Here is a 25,185-nt window from a genome sequence, read left to right as displayed (position 1 = left end):
GTTAATGAGAAGTGGTTAAGGAAGGGATTTAGCTCAGAAGAGGAGGAAATACAGGAGATGAGTAAAGAACCCACAAAACGCAGCACTTGGCTTCCTTGATATTTTCTATGAGGGGCACAGCATATGTAAAGAAACTATTACCAACATTAAAGTCCCAGGCAAATAGGAATAAAGCAGTGTTTTGGGCAAAGCAACTCTTGTTGCATATAATAAAAAACATGAATGGCTGACCACAGTATAGCTAAGCTAGGGAAAGGAAATTGAGAAAAACATGTAGGTTGGGTTAAAGAAAGGTTTCATGAGACAAATAAAACTGCAACTGACAAATGTATACACTACAGGTTAACAATAGCAGTGAACGAAGATTTATTGTTCTGTAATTAGATACAGGATAGTATTTTTGAATAAAAGTGATAGGCTGACTATATATTTAAGAAATCATGTTATAAACCATGACCACAATGACAAAAGAGAGAATTTTAACATGGCTGAGTGTAGAAAGGATTTTTTTAAAGATTTATTTTATTTGAGAGAGAAAAAGAGTGTGCATGTGCACATGAGTGGTGGGGTGGGTCAGAGGGAGAGAATATTTAAGCAGACTTCCCTCAATGAGCATGGAGCTAGAGGCGGGGCTCAATCCCACCAGCCATGAGATCACAACATGCACTAAATCCAAATGTTGAATGCTTAAATGACTGAGCCACCCAGGAGCCCTGGAAAGGATTTTTAAACAAAAATTTTCCCCCTTTTACATCTGCATATGTAGTCAATGATAATGTAGTTAAGTGGCTAGTACTTTTAAATAACAATTAGAACAGAAGATTCCATGAAGAGTTAATCCTTACCTATAAAGTAATGACTTTATTGAAAGATGATCAATATATAAATATTAAAATAAAAGATTCTCTGATCATCTGTGACATTATTTGTAGAATTTTATTTAGAAAGAGAACACATTTATTCTCCACTCCAGTAACTTACAACTTCTATTCTAGCTATATAGCTGTGTTTTAATACATTACTGGTGATTAGAAGAACAGGGCAAAGAAAAAACTGAGGTCAGGAGTTACATATCTGGGAAAATAAGCCTGCTTAAGAAGATCCTGGAAGAAATAAACTCACATACTATGTCATACTATTTCTTACTAGATGTTGGAAAATAACAGAGGACATTAAAGTAAGAGAGGGGCAAGAGTGATATAAATATTTATACAAGTACATATTTTAAAAAGCATTTAACCATCATTATTTTAAGAATAAAAAATAGTATTCCATATGTAAATCCTTATGAAGGAAGAACAGTTAGTTCATAGCGGTCAATATATCAGCGGACATACTGTATCTACAAACCCTCCCTCAGTTTAAGAAAATCTTAAACACAAATGTCCTCTGCTATACCACACATAGAGGAAAGCATGTTCTCCTAGAACTCAAAATTAACGTTTTCCCCCTGAACAGTTTCTTTCAGATAACACTGTGTTCCTTTTGCAACACAGATAGCAAATGCCTACAGAAAAATCCATTTTAAGTGATTAACACTGTTGAATGAAGTCTGGGTTGAGTGTTGGCTATTATCATTTGTAACATAATTTATATGATTATAACCACTGTGAGTTCACGAGGTCCTGATTTAAAAAAGAAGTCTTGGGGCGCCTGGGTGGCGCAGTCGTTAAGTGTCTGCCTTCGGCTCAGGGCGTGATCCCGGCGTTCTGGGATCGAGCCCCACATCAGTCTCCTCCGCTATGAGCCTGCTTCTTCCTCTCCCACTCTCCCTGCTTGTGTTCCCTCTCTCGCTGGCTGTCTCTATCTCTGTCGAATAAATAAATAAAATCTTTAAAATAAAAAAAAATAAAAAAGAAGTCTTGAGATATAATCCGTTTAAGCTTGTTTATACTCTCCTTTTTCTTGGTGTCATCGGAATTTTATCTTCTACATGCAATGCACACTGGATTTTAAGTAAAGGAGTAAGTGATCTGATGTACCATTTTCGAGATCAATCTGGCTGTTGTGGTGGGAGGGAATGGAGGTTTCAAGAGACAAAGAGGTGTGCTGACTAGGAGGCTTTTGCAATAGTGTGGGCAAAAGATGAGAGTGGATTGGATTAGGGGTAGTGGTAGTAGGGAAAGAAAAAGAGGGAAAAAAAACAGGACTTGTGGATATTAGATGTGGTTATTAGAAAGAGAGAGAAGCATCAAGAGATCCACTAAATTTTTGGTTTTAGGTATCTGGATGACTGGAGATATCATTTACTGAAGGGGGATAACAAGAGAAGGAACAGATTTTTGTTTTGGGAAAGTGGGTTAGCTTGAGGGAAGACCAAGATTTTTATTTTGGACACGCAAGGGAATATGCCAAGTAGATGATTAGTTGAATATATGTATGTCTGGAATGGTCAAGCCCAGAGATACAAATTGGGAGACACTGGCACTAGAATGAATGCCAAGTAAGTAGGGACTCTCGTTTTTTTGTTTCTGTTTTGTTGTTCTTTTTAATGCCATGCCTAAAAGAATGCCTAGAACAGTATTTGGCAAGTAGCAGGGGATTCAATAAATATCTGTTGAGTGAATAAATGAGTGGACATAAAAATGGTGAAGTTATACGATGGTACGAACTTCAGACCTAAAGATTGCGGGTAGAACTCTTGAAGGTGAAAACACACACACACACACACACACACACACACACACACACACACACGGTGGGGGGAGACGAGTACAAGGGAGGGAGAGAGAGAGTTTCAGCAAAGAAGACTGAGGAAAGGTAGTGAAACAGGAGGAAAACCAGGAGGCTATTAGTATAGCAAAGATGATAATATAAAAAAATGCTTCAAGGGAAGTGGTTACTTGTGTCAAATGCTGTTGAGGTTATGTAAGATGAGGACAAAAATGTGAAAATAATGTCACTGATTGATTTAACAAGGGTTAGGGAAAGTAATCTATTCAAACAGGAAGGAAGGTAATCCAGGTACAGATGCAGATATAGGCTGAAAGATTTTGTGGTGGGAAAAGGCAAGTTCTCAATAGCTTCTATTTTCTCAAGGAATTATGAAACAAGTGTCAGCCAATACTGACTATTCAGTAAATGCTCTGACAGGCATAAATAAGATGTTATAGGAGAACAGAGGAGGGATATCTATCTCAGTGTTGCGGCAGAAGGTAGGAGATGTCTAAAAGATAAAGAGGAATTTATAAGGAAAGGGTAGGTAGGAGAAGTAGGAAGAGCATCTCACACACATGCAGTATGTCAGAGGCAAAGGAAAAGAGCATGTTCGGGAAACAAAAAGGCAGGACCTAAAAGGTCCAAGGAGGGAACAGCAAGAGATAAGGTTGGATAAGCAGGTACCAAAATCAAGAAGAGCCTTGTATGCAGTACTAAGAAAACTGAAATTTGTCATGAGGATAATCAGAAGCCACTGAAAGTGTAATATATGTATTTATTTTGGTGGCCTTCACATCAGTTTGGGGAAAATATTTGTAAATTTAATATACAAGTACATTTAACATAAGATTAGGCCATTTATATATTAAATATTTTTAAGTTTTTTTTTTTTTTTTTTTTTTAAGTAATCTCTACAAACTATATGGGTGGGGCTAAAACTCAGAATGCTGAGATCAAGAGTCTCATGCTTTTCTGACTAAGCCAGACAGGTGCCTCTATTTTTTAATTTAATACTTAAAATCGAGAGGCAGGATAGCTTAATGGATAAGAGTACAAATTTTAGACCCAGAACTCCTGTACTGAAACCCTAGCTATACTGCTTGGTGGTTACATGACCATGGGCAAACTACGTAACCTGTGTTTCCATATTTTTAAAAGGATGTTTAATAGTAAAGAAGAAAATAATAGCATCTTCTTAAAGGGCTGTTAATATATTAGTTAACATGGTATTCTGTAAATGTTTGCTATTATTATTAAAGATATAATTTACCTGCTTTTTAATGGCATAATTTTCACCATCTTCAGCTTTCATTTTTTCGATCTTTTCTTCTTGTTGTTTTGCTTCTTTTTCATACATCATTTTTTCTTTGACCAATCTATAAATAAACCAAAAATGGTTCCAAGAATTAACTTTCTCTCTAGCAAACAGACCATGGGAAACAAAGGAAATGTAAATATAAAACATACTTAAAATACCAAAGTATGCATATTAGATGGGGAGGAGGAGAGGAGGAAAGAAAAATACTTTAGCCATAGATATAAATCAGATCCTCCAGCCCTTAAGTCCTATACCTGTCTAAAGCAAGTACAATCTTCAAAGCATGAAATTCTTAAATTTTTAATTAAAAACATGTTCCACTATAATAATTGTATTTACAATGTAAAAACACTCCAAATTATTATGTACTAACGTCTTGCCTTTTAATTAATATTTATTTTCTAAACTTTTATATATGTACTTGAAACATAACGGAAAAAGCTCAGCTTACTGGAAAAAAAGTCAGTATACTGCATGCCAAGCCCAAAATAAAGAAAGATTACATTATCTTCAACAATAAAATTGTTTAACAAGTATTTACTATTTACTTAATTTTATGCCTGACCTTCCTTGTGTGAGGGACTGGGGTAGATAATTTAGACACGATTCTCTTAGGGACAAATAGCGGAAACAAATATTTATTTACTAAAGCAAGAAAAGGTACTGATAAAGATTGGGGAGATTTTCAACAATAAATTGGAAGAGAGAAATACAAAGTTCTACTGATCATTCCTCAGATAACCAAAGTGCAATTAATGATAATAGCTCAATCTCCTCTGACCCTGGTTTATCAAAGTTTTAATATAAAACAAAAATGTAGTTCAAGAAAACACTAACACTGATATACACAATATCTAAAAAGCAGAATAAAGAGCTTTCAGAGTCCACATATATTAAAAATAGCTTTCTCCATCTGGCTTGCTTACTAATTTCTAGACCTATGTTGCTGGGACGGAATTTAAAAATCATATTAGAGAATGGCTTTTGTCTAATCATTTGCAATGAAGATTTTTAGGTATACTTCAAAACATGATTTTTTTAGAAAAGATTTTATTTATTTTAGATAGAGAAAGAGTGTGCGCATGCCAAGGGAGGAAAAGAGGGGGTAAGAATCTCAAGCACCACGCAGGGCAATGAATATAAACAAATAACAGGGGATACTCAAGAAACAAATAATAAGGGAAATAAAAGTACTTGGGAAAGTACTATTTTTGGTTACCTGAGGAGAAAACCCCTAATGATCTGGGGTAGGGGGAGGTCAGCTGGGGATTAATTTTTTTTTTTTGAGCTTTTACATTTGAGTTTATTCTTCATTTGGCTTTTAAAACATTTCTACAGCTGAATATTAATACAAAAAACAATACCAAGTAGTGAGTTATGATTATAGTCCTTCACCCATTCACTACTACATATAAAATGCTAACAGTCAGTGTTATCCACTGGCCTCATTAAGAGGACTGACATTGAACACCACCGTAGGATGATATTCATCATCCTCATATGCTTCTCCATTGTAATGGTGCCATCTTTCCTGATTTGGATCAAAGTTCACCAGTTTTTTTCAATTTTGAATAATTTTAAAGTTTGCTAGTTATTCTTTTAGCAATATTTTCTAAATTTTCTGGAATAAAGCAAATTCAATTAGAAAGACAACAAAATGTATCTAATAGTTGTAACTCTCTAAACATTGTTCTCTTTGCAAATTTTGCAAATGCTATTAGTTAAAATAACAAGTACAAATATAAGTCATAATTTATTATATTTTAAAGGCATAATTAACTGAAAATATTGTCTATTAGTATTAAAAGCCCACACCCAGAGAGAGACATACCAATTTCAAAATCTGGTCACTTTCAGTAGTTAGACAAATACCTGAGAGGAAATTACAAAAATAAAAGCAATAGAAAAGGATAGACATAAGAAGGAGAAAGGAGAAACTTGAAGAAATAACCATCATTAGGGGAGTGATAAATCAAGTAACTTAAACTTTTAATTATATAAGAAGGCATTAATGTGATTTTTAAATACATAGTCTGATGTTTTCCAAATTATTCCACGGTATACAAGTGGTCAAATAAGCTTAAAAAACACTGCTTGCTGGGGCACCTGGGTGGCTCAGTCAGTTAAGCATCTGACTCTTGATTTTGGCTCAGGTCTTGACCTCGGGGTTGTAAGACTAAGCCCTGTGTGGGGCTCTGCAATGGCGAGGAGCCTGCTTAAGGTTCTCTCCCTCTCCTTCTCCCTCTGCTCCTCCCCCAAAAAAACAAAAAACAAAAAAAACACAAAAAAATGTGTGTTCTTGCATTTTCAAATGGCATATTCTATAAATATCAATTAGATCCAGTGATTTGATGGTATTGGTCAATTTTTTATATCCTTGCTGTATTTCTATTTGTCCTGTTACAAAGACAAGAGTGCACATGCACACGCTCTCTAAAAAACAAAACAAAGCAAAAACACCACTTTGGGCCAAATATTTAAGATTTAGGATTTGTATTTGCATATTAAAAGATCCCAAGAAGTCTTGTAGTAAGGAAATCAATTTAACTTTGTTAAACTGCAAGATTACTTGAGGCAAAAAAAAAAAAGACTTTTCTCCACTCAGCATTTTCCAGAACAGCTGCCCCTCAACAGAAGTTTGAGAAGTAGACTGAAGAAATCTGTGAACTACACAGATTTGTATACAACACATTTAAACATAGCGTTCATAAAATTGTAAATAAAATAAAAGTTTTGGGGATATCAAGAATTTAGAGATAATGAGATTAAAAAGTTTTAGCTTAATTTGTCTTGATTTTATAGTTTTTCTTATTGTAATTAAGATGCTCATAGTTGTAACCAAACTTGTACTTGGGGCTATCTAATAACTAATAGTCCAATACCAAGCAGATACTGATGATAGGCCAATGTAATTAATGGTGTAAGAAACTATAATAGATTGATATTAAGAAAAACATTGTTATGGATATTTTCAAACAAAAAAATCTAGAGAAAATAGCATAGTAAATCCCATGCCCTCTTCACTGAGGCTTAATAGTATTTTGGCAGTCTCTGGGCTTGTCGTTGCCATTTTAATATTTTGTTCTTTCATTCATTTATTCTTCACAAAAAAGAATGACAAGATGGAAAAACTCACCTCAAACAAGAGAAGAGGCTGTACTGACTGCCAGGGACTTAGTCAGTAGGACATAAGTAAGGTATCCGAACTAGAGTTCAGAATAACGATTATAAAGATACTAGCTGGGCTTGAAAATTGCATAAAAGACACTAGAGAATCCCCTTCTGGAGAAATAAAAGAACTAAAATCTAAACAAGTTGAAATCCAAAAGTCTATTAATGAGATGCATTAAAAAATGAAGGCTCTAACTGCTAGGATAAATGAGGCAGAAGAGAGAATTAGTGATATAGAAGATCAAACAATGAGAAAAAGAAGCTGAGAATAAGAGAGATAAACAACTACTGGATCATGAGGGGAGAATTTGAGGGATAAGTGATACCATAAAGCAAAACAATATTAGGATAGTCAGGATCCCAGAAAAGAGGAAAGGGGGGGGGGCAGAAGGCATACTGGAGCAAATTACAGTGGAGAACATCCCTAATTTGGGAAGGAAATAGTCACTCAAGTCAAGGAGGCACAGAGAACCCCCCTCGAAATCAATAAAAATAGGTCAACACCCTGACATATAATAGTGAAACTTAGAAACCTCAAAGACAAAGAAAAAATCCTGAAAGCAGCTTGAGACAAGAGGTCTGAAACCTACAAGGGTAGAAACATTAGATAGGCAGTAGACCTATCCACAGAGACCTGACAGGCCAGAAAGGACTGGCATGATATATTCAGGGTGCTGAACGAGAAAAATATGAAGCCAAGAATACTTTATCCAGCCAAGATGTCATTCAAAATAGAAGCAGTGATAAAAAGCTTCCAGGACAAACAGAAACTAAAAGAATTTGTGATCACCAAATCAGCCATACAAGAAATATTGAAAGGGATCCTTTAAGCAAAAGAGAGCCACAGACCAGAAAGGAACAGAGGCAATATGCAGAAACAGTGACTTTACAGGTAATACAATGGCACTAAATTCATATCTTTCAATAGTTACTCTGAATGTAAATGTGCTGAATGCCCCAATCAGAAGACACAGGGTAACAGACTGGATAAAAAAGCAAGACCCAGACCCATCGACATGCTGTCTGCAAAAGACTCATTTTAGACCCCAAAGGACACTTTCAGATTGAAAGTGAGGAGGTAGAAAACCATGTATCATACTAATGGACATCAAAAGAAAGCTGGGGTGTCAATCCCTAAATCAGACAAATTAAATTTTAAACCAAAGACTACTAAGAGATGAGGAAGGACACTATATCATAAGTGAAGGGTCTATCCAACAAGAAGATCTAACAATTATAAATATTTATGCCCCTAACATGGGAACAGCCAATTATATAAGCCAATTAAAAACAAAATTAAAGAAACACATTGATAATAATACAATTATAGTAGGGGACTTTAACAACCCACTCACTGCAATGGACAGATCATCTAAGCAGAAGATCAACAAAAAAACAAGGGCTTTGAAAGACACACTGGACCACATGGACTTCACAGATATATTCAGAACATTCCATCCTAAAGCAACAGAATACACATTCTTCTTGAGTGCACATGGAACATTCTCCAGAACAGATCACATACTGGGTCACAAATCAGGTCTCAACCAGTACCGGAAAACTGGGATCATTCCCTGCATATTTTCAGACCACAATACTTTGAAACTTGACCTCAATCACAAGAGGAAATTTGGAAAGAACTCAAATACACGGAGGCTAAAGAGCATCCTACTAAAGAATGAATGGGTTAACCAGAAAATTAAAGAAGAATTTAAAAAATTCATGGAAACAAATGAAAATGAAAACACAACTATTCGTTTCAAATGCAGAATAGGCAGACATAAGAGGGAAGTATATAGCAATACAAGCCTTTCTAAAGAAACAAGAAAGGTCTCAAATACACAGCCTAATCTTACAGCTATAGGAACTGGAGAAAGAACAGCAAATAAAGCCTAAACCCAGCAGCAGAAGAGAAATAATAAAGACTAGAGCAGAAATAAATGAAATAGAAACCAAAAGAACAGCAGATCAATGAAAGGAGAAGCTGGTTCTTTGAAAGAATAAGACTGATAAACCTCTGGCCAGACTTAACAAAAAGAAAAAAGAAAGGACCCAAATAAATAAAATCATGAATGAAAGAGGAGAGATCACAACCAACACCAAAGAAATATAAACAATTCTAAGAACATATTATGAGCAACTGTACGGCAACAAATCAGGCAATCTGGAAGAGATGGATGCATTCCTAGAGATGTATAAACTACCAAAACAGAAACAGGAAGAAATAGAAAACCTGAGGAGACCCATAACCAGCCAGGAAACTGAAGCAGTAATCAAAACTCTCCCAACAAACAAGAGTCCAGTGCCAGATGGCTTTCCAGGGGAACGCTACCAAACATTTAAAGAATTAATACCTATTCTGAAACTGTTCCAAAAAATAGAAACGGAATGAAAACTTCCAAACTCTACGAGGCCAGCATTACCTTGATCCCAACAGACAAAGACCCCACCAAAAAGAATTACAGACCAATATCCCTGATGAAAATGAATGCCAAAATTCTCACCAAGATATTAGCCAATAGGACCCAACCGTACATTAAAAGGATTATTCACCACGACCAAGTGGGATTTATTCCTGGGCTGCAAGGGTGGTTCAACATCTGCAAATCAATCAATGTGATACACTACCTAAACCTAAATAAAAGAAATGACAAGAACCATATGATCCTCTCAATAGATGCAGAAAAAGCATTTAACAAAGTACAGCAACCTTTCTTGATTAACATTCTTCACAGTGTAGGGACAGAGGGAACATACCTCAGTATCATAAAAGCCATCTATGAAAAACCCACAGTGAATATCATTTTCAATGGGGAAAAACTGAGATTTTTTCCCCTAAGGTCAGGAACATGACAGGGATATCCATTATCACCACTGCTGTTCAACATAGTACTAGAAGTCCTAGCCTCAACATAGTACTAAAAGTCTTAGCAATCAGACAACAAAAAGAAATAAAAGGCATCTGAATCGGCAAAGAAGAAGTCAAACTCTCACTCTTTGCAGATGACATGATATTCTATGTGGAAAACCCAAAAGACTCCACCCCAAAATTGCTAGAACCCATACAGGAATTCAGCAAAGTGGCAAGATATAGAATCAATACACAGAAATCAGTTGCATTCCTATACACTAACAATGAGATAGAAGACAGAGAAATTGAGGAGTCGATCCCATTTACAATTGCACCTAAAACCGTAAGATACCTAGGAATAAACCTAACTGAAGAGGCAAAGAATCTGTACTCAGAAAACGATAGAACACTCATGGAAGAAACTGAGGAAGACACAAAAAAAATGGAAAAATGTTCCATGCTCATGGATTGGAAGAACAAGTATTTTTCAAATGTCTATGCTATCTAGAGCAATCTACACATTCGATGCAATCCCTATCAAAATACCATCAACCTTTTCACAGAGTTGGAACAAATAATCCTAAAATTTGTATGGAACCAGAAAAGACAAAGGAATGTTGAAAGAAAAAACCAAAGCTGGTGGCATCACCATTCTGGACTTCAAGTTGTATTACAAAGCTGTCATCATCAAGACAGTATGGTACTGGGGCAAAAACAGACACATAGATCAATGCAACAGAATAGAAAACCCAGAAATGGACCCTCAACTCTATGGTCAACTAACAGTCGACAAAGCAGGAAAGAATATCCAATGGAAAAAAGACAGTCACTTCAACAAACAGTGTTGGGAAAATTGGATAGCCACGTGCAAAAGAACAAAACTGGACCATTTTCTTAAACCATACACAAAAACAGACTCAAAATGGATGAAAGACCTAAATGTGAGACAGGAACCCATCAAACTCCTAGAGGAGAACACAGGCAGCGACCGCTTCGACCTCAGCCACAGCAATTTCTTGCCAGACACATCTCCAAAGGCAAGGGAAACAAAGGCAAAAATGAACTATTGGGACTTCATGAAGATCAAAAGCTTTTGCACAGCAAAAGATACAGTCGACAAAACCAAAAGACAACCAAGGGAATGGGAGAAGATATTTGCAAATGACATATCAGATAAAGGGCTAGTATCCAAATAGAAAGAACTTATCAAACTCAACACCCAAAAAACAAATAATCTAATCAAGAAATGGGCAGAAGGCATGAACAGACATTTCTCCAAAGAACACATACAAATGGTCAAGAGACACATGACAAAATGCTCCACATCACTCGGCATCAGGGAAATACAAATCAAAACCACAATGAGATACCACCTTACACCAGTCAGAATCACTAAAATTAACAAGTCAGGAAACAACAGATGACGGTGAGGATGCAGAAAAAGTGGAACCCTCCTACACTGTTGGTGGGAATGCAAGCTATGGAGCCACTCTGGAAGTATGGAGGTTCCTCAAAAAGTTGAAAATAGAGCTACCCTACGACCCAGCAATTGCACTACTAGGTATTAACCCCAAAGATACAAATGTAGTGGTCTGAAGGGGCACCTGCATGGCAATGTTTATAGCAGTGATGTCCACAACAGCCAAACTATGGAAAGAGCCCAGATGTCCATCGACAGATGAATAAAGAAGATGTGGTATATATATATATATACTATTAGAAGATGTGGTATATATACTATTACGCAGCCATCAAGAAATGAAACCTTGACATTTGCACTGACGTGGATGGAACTAGAGGGTATTATGCTAAATGAAATAAGTCAATCAGAGAAAGACAATTATAATATGATCTCACTGATATGTGGAATTTAAGAAACAAAACAGAGGAAGAGAGGAAAAAATAAAACAAGACGAAACCAGAGAGGGAGACAAACCATAAGAGACTCTTAATCATAGGAATTAAACAGGATTGGTGAAGGGGAGCAGGGTGGAGGGATGGGGTAACTGGGTGATGAACATTAAGAAGGGCATGCGATTTAATGAGCACTGGGTATTATATAAGACTGATGAATTACAGGCCTGTACCTCCGAAACCAATAATGCATTATATGTTAATTAACTGAATTTAAATAAAAAAAATATATATATTTTTAAAGATTTTATTTATTTATGTGAAAGAGAGACAGCCAGCGAGAGAGGGAACAGAGCAGGCGAGTGAGAGAGGAAGAAGCAGGCTCCTAGCAGAGGAGCCCGATGTGGGACTCGATCCCGGAACGCCGGGATCACGCCCTGAGCCGAAAGCAGACGCTTTAACGACCGCGCTACCCAGGCGCCCCAAATAAAAAATATTTTTAAAAAGAATAAAAAAAAATAGATTTGTTACCACATTAAACAACTAGGAGACTTAATTTAACTTATATATAAGTCTTGATTTCTCTTGGATGTTTTTCATCTGGGCTGGGACTTCCCCCTCTACTGGATGGAGCTAAGTAATGCCTACTGCTTTTTTCAGATGAGGCGCGTGGTGTTCACTTTGCCCCAATTCATACAACTTCCTGTTTCCCAAACATTCAGGCCTTATACTTGGTTCCTGTAAGCAAATGAGTTTGGAAGCTTTGCTGGAGTAACTTGCATATCATCAACACAACAGTGTTATTACCGTTGTTTTTATTATCTTTATAACATCATGGTTATTATTCAGAATATCAAGGATATTCAGAAACCACTGGGATTAGCAATGACATTTTCACTATTCCTTTTTTTTTTTTTTTTAAGATTTTATTTATTTGAGAGAAAGCGCACACATGGGGGGGGGGGGAAAGCAGGCTCCTCCTGAGCAGGGAGCCACATGCAGTGCTTGATCCAAGGACCTTGAGATCATGACCTGAACAGAAGGCAGAAGCTTAACTGACTGAGCCACCCAGGCATCCCTACATTTTCACTTCTCCTAAAACCTAGGTTACTAAACTCTCCTGGTAAATGAAAGTAGCTAAGACTGAATGGGTAACAGAAAGAGGAACATTCAATTAACATCTTGCAATTCAAAGTCTTACAACAAGGGTTGGCAAACTATGGTCAATGAATGATATTTGGCCTGCCACCTATTTTTGTATAGTTTGAGACCTACAAATGATTTTTAAATGATTTAAAAAATACTTTTAATACTAAACTTATTTTATAAATGGTTAAAAAATTTAAAAAATAATTTGTGTCCTGTAAAAATCATATGGAATTCAAATGTGTCCAGCCACACTCGTTCATCTACATACCACCTCTGACTAGTTTTCATGCAATGATAGCAGAGATGAATAGTTGCAACAGAACTGTATGGCTCAAACAGCCTAACATATATACTAACTGTTCCTTTAGAAAAAGGGTTGCTGACCTCTGACTTAGAAGACCTCTATTTAATTCCATCCAACTCCTCTTAACTACCCTAGTATTTATCACATTACACTGAAGCTAGTTTACTAACTAGGTCTTCTGTTCCTTGAAGACAGGATTAGGAGAAATTCTTGATCTTTATACAAAATAGGCACTCAATATTGGTTAAATGTATAGAAAGTTGAGTCTAAAATCTGACTATTGCCTTTTATCATTTTTTAATTTAAGGAGATATCTAAAACAATTCTGAAGTGAACAAAAGTGATTCACAAAACTTGAGAAATAAGAAAAATATGATTTTAGAGCAGTGTGCAATGAAAGAGATGGATTCCATGCCTTAGGCCCACAAATAATTTTGGCTGGTAATCCAAGTCATCCTATTCCATTGTGCTTGTCTACAGAAAACAGCAATAACCCCAGCAAAATCGAAGAGACTCTTAACTACATACCACATTTGACAAGTAAAGGTGCTGAATATCGGCACGGCTACTGGCATATCAAAATAAACAAAAATAAAGTTTTTGTTTAAAAAGCACTTTTTTTGTGAAAAAGCTTAGGAAGCAAGTTATTGAATAGCACATGTACTGCCCTGGAAAAAGAAAAAAAAAAAAATCACAGGTAGTGAGAACCCACTAATTTAAAATTACAGTGAATAAAATGCTAGGGGGCAAGATGTAGTAGAAGTTAACCGTATAAATCAATGTATTAATGACAAGTCACATGACATGAAAGAGGTTTTAGAGAGAATACATACGACTTCAACTTCACCAGATATTATCAAATTGTTTTCCAAAACAGTTTTTATCAATTGATACCCAACCTGCATTGTATGAAATTTCCTAGTGCTCCTTGGCATCCTCATGAGCAACTGGAATTGTCAGAATTATTAAATTTCTGAAAATAAGAAGAATGTGAAATGGCATTATATCATAGTTTGAAATATTAATTTCCCTGATAACTTATAAGGTATCTGTTTATTAAAATAGTAGTTACTGGGTAAGTATTTGCTAAATCATTGAATGAGTATCTTCCAGTGAATTTGGCGCTTTTCTCTTCCTTTAGGGAAGGCTAAGATTTAATAAGAAAGCTTAATTCTTAAATAAGTACATATAGTCATAGTTTTTTTCAATAGTCATAGTTTTTAAATTTGTTACTAAAATATTTTCCTGTAACATACATATTTATATGTTGCTAGAAATACGTGGAAAATTATAAAAAACAAAAATTAAAAAAAACATTAATAATTTCATTGCTTAAATAACTACCGACCCAAAATGCACATAATTCTGAAATCTTCAAAAATGTTTAAAAAAAAGGAAATTTTAAAATTAAGTTTGGCACAAACTGATTTAGCAGCAAAATGTAACCTCCACTGACATGAAATTATACTTTATGTATCCTACTTAATTTGAATAGTCGCATGTTTCACTGCAGAAATATGTGTTTGATTATACAGTAAGTCTCCGATGTTATGAAAACATATATTTCTGTTCTAAAATCTAAAAAATTTATGGGGCACCTGGGTGGCTCAGTTGTTAAGCATCTGCCTTCGGCTCAGGGCATGGTCCCGGGGTTCTGGGATCGAGCCCCGCATCAGGCTCCTCTGCTGGGAGCCTGCTTCTTCCTCTCCCACTCCCCCTGCTTGTGTCCCCTCTCTTGCTGGCTGTCTCTCTCTCCGTCAAATAAATAAATAAAATCTTAAAAAATAAATAAATAAAATCTAAAAAAATTTAGAATTCAGGAATACATATTGGCCCAATGGTTTCATATATGGGATTATGGACCTGTATTAATATTTTGAATATTTTCCACTTTTTTTTAAAGAATATAATTTCCCAGAGCTGGAAAAAACCCATAATCTTAAAGAGGTTCCTAAGTACCAATGAGAACCAATGAAAAAACCCACATCTATGTACACTGCTGAAAATTTCCAGAGAGCCAAGAAAATGAAAGCTCTTTTTTTTTTCCTAAGATTTTATTTATTCATTTGAGAGAAAGCAAGCAAGAGAGCACAAGCAGGGGGAGCAGCAGATGGAGGAGAAGCAGGCTCCCCACTGAGCAGGGAGCCTGACGCAGGGCTCGATCTCAGGATCCCGGGATTACGACCTGACCTGAAGGCAGATGCTTAACAGGAACCCCTGAAAATGAAAGTTTGAAAGAGAGAACAGGTCACCCACAAAGGGAAAAAGAAAAAATGAGAGACTGATGTTGTATTTTGCATTAATGACACTAGATACCAGAAGACAATGGAGCAATCCCTTAAAAGTTCTAAGAGAAAATGATTTATAACTTGGATTTATAATTGTAATAGTGAGGGAAACATTAACTAATTCACTCAGTAATTATTTAACTGAGGGGCTAATATGTGCCAGGCATGATTTTATATCTCAAGGATACAGCAGTGAACAAGACTACAAAAATCGCTGCCATATAGCGATAGAAGAAATAAGTATGCAAAATATATAGCATGTTAGAATATGTTAAGTGCTTTAAGAGAAAGAGCAGTAAAGAAGGACTGGTAGTACATGGGATTTGCAATTTAAAATACGATGGTCAAGGAAGGCCTCTTTGAGAAGAGGATATATGTATTAAGATCTGAAGGAGACAGTAAGTCATATGGGTAACTGATGAAATAAGTCATAGGCCGGGGGAATATTTTTTAGTTCTATAAAAGTTCGGAAGTTTATCTGCAATTCCCCCTCTCTGAGAAATTTACTTACTATGCTGTAAGCCTGACCTAGAATTTTAATGTGAAATCTTACAAGAATATCTTTAAGAAGACAGGAATAGATTCTAAGGAACAGATACAATAAGCTGAAGATAAAGGGAAGTAATGTCTTCCTTTTCCACCTCTCAATTAAAAAAAAAAGACAACCAGAAACTCCAAGAAAAGCACCCTCCACCCTCGGAGTTATGGTTGTAATATGAAGCAATTAATGAAAAAGAAAATCCATTTAACTTAGTTTTGTAAGAATAATCTCCTTTGGGCAGCACAGTATCCACTGAAAAAGAAATGTAATCCTATGCTATACACCATATTTTAAATAATATATAATCTGTTTATTTATTTCCAACTGTCAGAATAGAACTATGAGCAAAATATATCTTTGTCAACTTACGTGAAATACTTGTGTTTTTAATGTTTAAAAGTTAAGGTATACTTACCTATTTTTTTCTCATAAAAACCATGATATAAGCAATGGCTAAGATGATCCCTGGCCAGCCAATGAAATTTGAGCATTTCGTAAAAGTTCTATCAACACCTGTGTAATCGACTTCCTGCATTAAATCCCTGTTAGAAATTCCTAGCATGACTTCCTTTTTCCTGATTGATATCGTTCTCCCCTACTGACATAGCTGGTAACAACCTCTTCTGTCTCTGAAGAAACAAACAATACTTTTGAGATGCTTATCATACGAGAGATGAGGAAGAAAAGTAACTTTCATTGAGGGCCTAATATGAACAGACCTTTAAGGACTTTATTGCATTAAATACTTAAGAGTCCTATTTAAGTATCACTCCCATTTTACAGTCCCTTGTTAATTATCCCTCCCTACAATGTTTTTAAAAGTCTTTCTATTTAGGGAGGCCTGGGTGGCTCAGTTGGTTAAGAGTCTGCCTTCAGCTCAGGTCATGTTCCTGGGATGAGTCCCACATTGGGCTCCCTGCTCAGCAGGGAGTCTGCTTCTCCCTCTGCCTGCTGCTCCCTCTGCTTGTGCATACACTCTCTCTCTCTCTGACAAATAAATAAAATTAAAAAAAAAAGTCTTTATATTTAAACAGAAATGAACCAGGATCAATATTCTAGAAATAAATACAAGCTACATTATTTCATGAAACTTTGATTAAAAAAATGAGAGTAATAACCAAAATTACACTGAAAACAGCAACACTTATAAAAGAAGTTAGGCTGGATGAATGACTTTTGATGTTTAAGCATTTGCAGTGGCCATCATCAAATTTGCTTCCCCTAAAACTAGCCCTATGGTAAAGTTTGACAGTTAAAACTCAAGAAGAGATAATTATAATACTGGCATCCCATAAAACATAATAGATTTAGGCAAAACATAATAGATTTAGGCAAAAGCTTGAATTATTCAAGATAAGTTAAACTTAAAATATGAAATAAAAGTTAACACACAGTGATCATTTACTATGGGCCAAATACTATGTTAAAGCATGCTACATGTATTATAGCATTTAATCCTCAAAACAACCCTATAAAATAGATATCATTATTATTCCCATTTTAGTAATAACTCAACTGAAATTCATGGAGCTTGTGTAAGTTCTCATAGCTGTTCAGTGCCAAAGAACTGCTTTATTCCATAGTTATTATTCTTAGCTACTACTGATGCACTTATTTTTTAAAGTAATTCTTAAACATTTGAACACATTAAAAAAAAAAAAGGTTAAAATGGGCTCCATTGATATAGGCATTATTGGTTGCCTACTCAACAGCCACTTCTTACCTGCCCACAAATTTTATGATCATCCAAGCAGCCGAGTCCTTCAAAGAAAGAAGCCACCCCTGCCGAGTGGTAGCTTAGGCATATGTAAGTGACCCAATTGTGGCCAAAGCTACATAAGGGCTATTCCTTGGGGGGAGGGGGGGTTCCCAGAAGGTTGCTATTCTTTGTAAATGCAATATAAGCAGATATAATTCCGTTTTCTCCCCTAGACATCATCACCTGTGACGTCTGCCACTTGTGGCAGGTACCATGGGATCATGAGAAGATCCAGCCTAAAATGACAGGTCATTCTGGGATATCAGAGAACTTGAATTTTTGATGATGGTATCAATCTACTCAATTGACTGACTTGGAAAGCACCCTACCTCTAGATTGCTTATTGTATGAGATAATGGTCATCCTTACTGTTTAACCCACATATAGCTTGATTTTTTTTTCTGAAGCTAAAAGCATCTGAAGTGAAAGAGTCATTAAAAGTAGAAGATTGTTCTGCAATTATGAAATAATGCTTTCTTACTTTGGACTCATTCATTCTCAACTGCTAAATCACTCAGAAATTGAGATATCTCATCTTTTTCTTCCCATTTACAAATACACATGAAAAAGGTAAAGAGGAAAGTACCTACATAATACCCAATTTTATGCCTTCTACAGTTTGAACAAATACTCCATATAAATTTTGTGCAGAAGTCTCTATTTCACACTTAAAACTAAACCTGTGTAAGGGATGTCTGCTTGGCTCAGTCCGTTAAGCATCTGCCTTCAGCTCAGGTGGTGATCTCAGGGCCCTGGATCCCAGGCCCAGGGATCAAGTCCCTCATGGGGCTCCTAGCTCAGCGGGGAGCCTGCTTCTCCCCTCTGCTTGCTCCCCCCCCCCACTGTGCTCTCTCTCTTCCAAAATCTTTAAAAAACAAAAACGAACAAAAACTAAACCTGTGTAAAACTTTAAACATTTGTGCTTGTTTTTAAAAATCATGGTGGTTACGGAGGCTAATATCCATAATAAATAATACAATCTTCTATCTATATCATATTTTCAACTTACGAAGTACTTCTATAACTTATAGGATATTGGATGTTAAATATTAAATAGTAAAATATAAATGCCCCTAAACTAACCTACTGGAGAGTGGGTATTAGGTAGTTCAACATTAAAAGTCTATAAACTATTCTGGGATAAGATATTTAATGGTGCTACAAAGGAAACCATATGGTAGCAAGTAAACCATATGCACTTATAACTTAGGAGCTCAATAACTTCTTGTTAAATGGATTTAAAATTTGTATCTTTCCCACTGAAGAGAGAAAAAAATATTCAAGATTAGAAAAAGTTATATACATGACTTAGCAAATAAAGTAGGCAACAAGTTTTTCTGCTGAACATACCTGGGGAAAGCAGTCTATAGAAACCAAAGTAAAAGACTATTTAGAGTTAATTTTAGGCTTTTGAAAACTAAGGGTATAGTGATGAGATACCAGGCACAGAGAAGAAATACAAAAGTATATGGGGACAAAAACACCAAGAAAGATGCAGGGAATAAAAATCTACTCATTTGGGAAAATGCAAGTGGACTGCAAATTAGAGGCTAAGCCCCTGAATTAAGAATTCTCACTAGTTCTTTAGTAAGAAAGAACTGTAGGCTGACATCAGACTCTGATGAGTTAATACTTATGGTCTACACAGTAAAATGTATGTACTAAAAATTTTGTTGAGTTTTAGTGATTCTCTGCTAATTCTTTTGTGGGCACTGTAAAGTCCCAAGTCAGATTTCCCCAAATTTCAACTAATAATTATAGCCAAAATTTTGGGAATTAGCAAAACTGAGGAAGAAAGTGCTACAGTACTGTCTTAAAATAGATAAAACAAAAATGTGCTACACACAAACATACATCAAATGAGCCGGAGCCGGATCATTTTCTTAGCAAAATTCCTTCTCTCACTCCTTATCCTCTTTCCCCATTCCACTTACTCTTCCTAAACTCAAATGTCCTTGTCTTCTGGAAGGACCACACCAACTTCCTCCCTACCACTCCCAAGCTGCTACTGTAAATCCTTCCTACTGATCTTCCAAGCATATACAACTTATCAAAATAGGTTAAAATTTTGTCTAGTTCTGGGGCGCCCTGCTCAGCGGGGGGAGTCTGCTTCTCCCTCCCCTTCGGCCCCTCCCCCGGCTTGTGCTCTCTCTCTCTCTCAAATAAATAAAATCTTTAAAAAAATTTCTTTTTCGTCTAGTTCTACACTTGATAGTGGATGTCCATACGACTGAAAAGGTGTCTCCTCTCAGCACCTATCAGAGTATATGCCTCACATACTTGAGTGAACTCACAATTACCCTGAGAGGTAGGCAGGGCAAATGGGAAACTGTGATTCAATGTCAGCTGGCCAGGCGACGGTGAAATTAGGATTTGAAATTATGACATCTAACTTCAGTATCAATACTAACACATCATACTGCCTTATGTTTGAAGTAAATAAAGCAATTTTCAAAATTTAAATTTATTTTATCTATTCCCAAAGTAAAATCATTCCATGGTTCAAAATCTGAATAGCACGAAAGAGTACAAAGTGAAAAGGCAACCTGCCACCCACACCCTACCCCCAGTGGCTCAGTTCCCATCACTGGAAGCAACAAGTTATCAATTTCTCGTGTATCTACTAAATGAAAGAAATTAAATGTTTAATTTACCATATTTGTATTTATCATCTCCAAGTATCCTTCAATTAATCTCCTAACCTGGAGCTGTTTCAAGTTATAGTCACTGTTCAAACAGAATATATGCTTTAATAATTTTGATAAATATGACAGGACATTACATAAATAGCTAAGATGATGCATGACAAATACAAAACCAATAACCACTATTTTCTTTGCAATACTATAAATCTCAGGGACTAAGAAACTTATCTTAGGAATTAATAATTAAAAAACAAAAATGTAAAATTAATTATTTCACTAATCCTCTAAACTGTCCCTTAAAGGTTTTGAGATACCAGTGAGACTGAAAGGTATACAGTAATGAACGGGCTAAAAAGGTACCGTGAATAGCTTCTGCTTGAGTTGGTATGAAAAAGCAACAGCACCTCCCACAGCTGCTTCATCTCCATACCAAAGCCTCTGACAGTTTTAATTACCACCTAAAAATCACAAATCTCTCTGTACATTTACTTTTCATCTTCCGTCCAAACCCACATCTCTGTCTTAATAGCATCTCTATTAGTTAGACATCCCATCAGCAACTAACTGAACTAGGTTGAAAAGTGAACTCATCACCATCCCACTCTAAAACCATACCCTTTTACCCAACTTGAGCTATCAACATCAGAATCATACAAGTACTAGATAAAGTAGCCCTGGCTTGCAAGCTCAGTATGAACCGAAGAGTGTGATGCAGCTACAAAAACAAACAAAGCAAAACAAAACCCAGCCAATTCAATCTTAGATGCATTAAAAGAAGAAAACTGAAAACATGGTAGCTGAACAGTACTAGATTGGAAGAATGGCATCTGTACTATTATTATTCATTATTTACTTCTAAATTTGTTATACATAAATCTAAAAGGGATTTGAGACAGCATCTAAAAAGGACCCCAACAAACTACAGTATTAACAGAGGAATATCCAACACCATCATACTCTGTTGTGAAACAGTTCAGTTTGCCTAAAACATTCCGATAAATGATAAAGTATATAGTTAGTCCAAATTAATGTTATCAAAACTAAAATGAGCAAAGAAAATATCATTTAATAAAAATGACTTTAGCTGATTCATGACTGTCACTTCGCAAAAAAAACCTAAGTTAACATTAGTTAGAATACCTGAATTTTATCAAATTATAAAATAAGCCCAGCTTAATGATATTTTACTATAGTAATTATTCTTGGTGATACATTAACTGAAATTATTCTTGGAATTACTGATGAGAACATTTGGGAGCAAAGTATGGGATTTTTTTAGTTGTAGAGCTCCAGGATGCAGAGAAAAACTCATGGCTTTGAGATGATGAACATTATACAAGGGTACTTTGATATGTAATGTATTTTTTCAGTTTGTTGTACTAAGATGTGTTCATTAGGTCAAAATGGTTCAAGAAGAAACAAAGATTTCTTCTGTGTTTATATTACTGATACTGAGGTCTTGTTTAAGCCCTTTATAATGGAATAACAAAATTATCATTAACTGATAATTTCCATTCAGAAAAACTTAAGCGCTGAAAATAATTTTCATACTGTATTCCTATTCAAAGGTATACACATAGAGTAATTTGGTACATGATGAAGGGCCCACTTTATATATTTATTTTGTACTTCGCCATGTTTAAATCATTTTTTTTCATTCAAGCCAAATTTTTAAGTCTTTAACTGCTTAAATAATATTTGGTAATGATACTTGATATAGAGCTCTATGTGATACAGTTTTAACAGCTAGCAAATCTGGTTTTAAAATTCAATACAGTAAAATTTTCTGAATTATTCTAGGATTAGTGATTCCTGATGACTCTGAAGCCCTACAAATTTCTCTTGTCTATGTCACCTTAAATATAATCTGTAGTTTTTAAAAAGTTTATCTCTAATATTTCACCCTTTTATTCTTGAATTGATTACTCAGAGTAAAATAGTCATTTTACAGCCTAACTTCCTGAATTTGTCAATAAATACTGTTTAAAAATGTCGCATTTGGGGGCATGAGGGGGTGGCTCAGTCAGTTAAGTGTCTGACTCTCGGTTTCAGCCCAGGTCATGATCTTAGGGTTGTGAGATTGAGCCCCACTTTGGGCTCCGTGCTGGGCATGGAGCCTGCTTAAGATTCTCCCTTTCCCTCTGTCCTTCTCCCTCTCATAAATAAATAAATAAATAAATAAATAAATAAATAAATAAATAAAATTTTTAAAAATGTTGCATTTTCACAACTGGAGGCATGGAGCCTGCTTAAGATTCTCCCTTTCCCTCTGTCCTTCTCCCTCTCATAAATAAATAAATAAATAAATAAATAAATAAATAAATAAATAAATAAATAAATAAAATTTTTAAAAATGTTGCATTTTCACAACTGGAGGCACACCACCCTAAGTTAGCTCTTGCCCCATGAACAATGCTTTAGCATGTAAAAACATAAAAATCCTCTAACTTCACCTCACAAAAACAGAAGAATATACAATGAATATTATATCATTTTAGGGGTATCACAACTTTTTGCAAGTTGTTCTACAGTCTTCCTGGACTATTTCAGAGGAGTTACTTGATAGAATCTTTCAGGATCCTCATTCTATGGATAGACTACCATGATTATATATATATGGACAGACCTATAACAAACATCTTTCTCTGGTCAACCTAAAAAACCTGGGTAATAACTGCAGCATTAGGGAAAGACATGGGGTGGGGCACCTGGCTGGCTCCATCTGTACAGCATGAAACTCTTGACCTCAGGGTTTTTAAGTCTGAGTCCCATGTTGGGTGTAGAGATCACTTAAAAATAAAATCTTAAAAAAAAAAAACGTCATGGGAGCTGGCTTAAAATGTTTATATGTAGCAGGCAAATCTATCTTCTAATTCACCATGTAAATATAACTAAAAAGGCCAATTTTTCAAATGTGTTAACAATTGTTTTCTCTCACAGAACACAAAGGAATGCTCTTCCAAGAGGTGTTAATAGATGTGGTCAAAAGAAAAAGATTTTTATGAATAAAGCTTAGGAAATATTACATACTCTATTCCACTCTTAGAGATTCATACACTGAAAGCTTTTGAAAAAATCCTACAACGAAACATGTTAAACTTTACCTCAGCCCCTCTCAAATTATATTGAGCAAGGAACACTTTTTCAACTTACCTGTTAACATCTTGTTAACCTTATTCTATACAACACCTACCGGGAATCCAAAACGAGAGGTAGGTAATCAAAACTCTGACTATAATAATTTGATAAATTTCTCTTTCTAAATTTCTGCAGTATATTTTTACCCTATATAAAATGCCCAAAATATTCTATTCAAAATTTCCAATTATAGAAGCTAATAAAATTTTGTATTAACAATTTAATACAATTAATTTTTAAAGTAAATCAATATGGCAGCAACAATAGCTTAACTAATACTAGTATATATCTCTATGTTAGTGTAATTAATGGTAATTATTACACTGAACTTAATAACTATCCTTTAAATTTTTAATTTGCTTATGAATAATCCACATTTTAGTAGAAAAGTAGCTAGCCATACCATCTTGTGATATTATCAAGCAATATATTTAGTTTGAAATATCACTATAAGTGACAGAATGTTTTTAAGAAATCGAGTCCAACTTTTCCTAATATAAGTTTATTTTTCTACCTTAGATAGCGTATCTGAATGGTAATAAATGCTCAGTGGTCTTTAGCCAAATTCCACAAAGAATGCTTTTATTTTTTTAAAGGTGAATTTTAAAGTAGGAGAGCTGCAATAGAAAATATTACCTAAATAATCACTCCAAAACTGGTGCCTTAACTAGAGCTTATGAACAAATTAGTACATAAAAACTTTCATCTATAGATCTCTAAACATTAACAAATAATCACTAATTTAAATTTCCAAAATAGCACAAATCATATGGGTGATGGGGTAGCATTTTTAATACAGTAAAATGGGTTAAATATCTAGCTTCAACACTCTGATAAATAAAACTATTAACTTTCTAACAATATGATTTAACCTATTAGACTATTTTTTCTTCCTAACTATAATTCCTATAAAAAGAAAACGGAGAATGGCCTTTAATTAAAACAAAACAAAACAAAAAAAACCTCCCGGAAACATGTACTCTATTTATCTGAAATTTTATTCTCCAGGAACTGCAAGGTCCTTTAGCTATTATGCTTTGTACAACTTAAATCACTCATTTATTTTATACGCTATAGTAATAAGGAAAACTCTTTAGACAATGTAGTAATAAATACTACATATCTTTTAAAAATCTGATGACATGCGTGAAATTAAAAAACTAGGCAATACTACTTAAGATTATAGAAAATAATATGCTATATGTGTGGGAGAATATATGTGCCCATTTCATTCCAAGAGTTCATAAATACTTTCAATTTTTAATGTTTCCAAACATTATTAATAGCAGTTCAAATTTTCCAGTGTTAAAACAGCTGCACATATGATTTGAAAGGCCAGTAATTTCATTTTCAGATTACGTAATAAATTTACCAAGGTATAATTTGTTTTCTCAACTTATAAAAATAAATCAAGGGGTTTTTTTTTGTATACAAAAATCAGACCTTTAACAGTAATCATATAATCGATTAATGAAACAAATTTACTTTTACAGAGGTATATATGAGGAC

General features: G+C 35.0%; 1 protein-coding gene across 1 annotated transcript in view; it reads right to left on the bottom strand.

Annotated features, from left to right (window-relative positions):
- TBCA (tubulin folding cofactor A) overlaps positions 1–25,185 on the bottom strand; it is a 78,174-nt gene that overhangs the window by 12,931 nt on the left and 40,058 nt on the right. The window contains exon 2 of the mRNA XM_045796419.2: positions 3,929–4,034. Within this exon, the coding sequence (XP_045652375.1) occupies positions 3,929–4,034 (106 nt within the window). The remainder of the gene's footprint in view (positions 1–3,928; positions 4,035–25,185) is intronic.

The sequence above is a fragment of the Ursus americanus genome, chromosome 5 (genome assembly GCF_024610735.1).
Source record: "Ursus americanus isolate L20-20 chromosome 5, mUrsAme1.1.p, whole genome shotgun sequence".
NCBI lineage: Eukaryota > Metazoa > Chordata > Mammalia > Carnivora > Ursidae > Ursus > Ursus americanus.
This window is presented reverse-complemented; position numbering and strand designations above follow the sequence as displayed.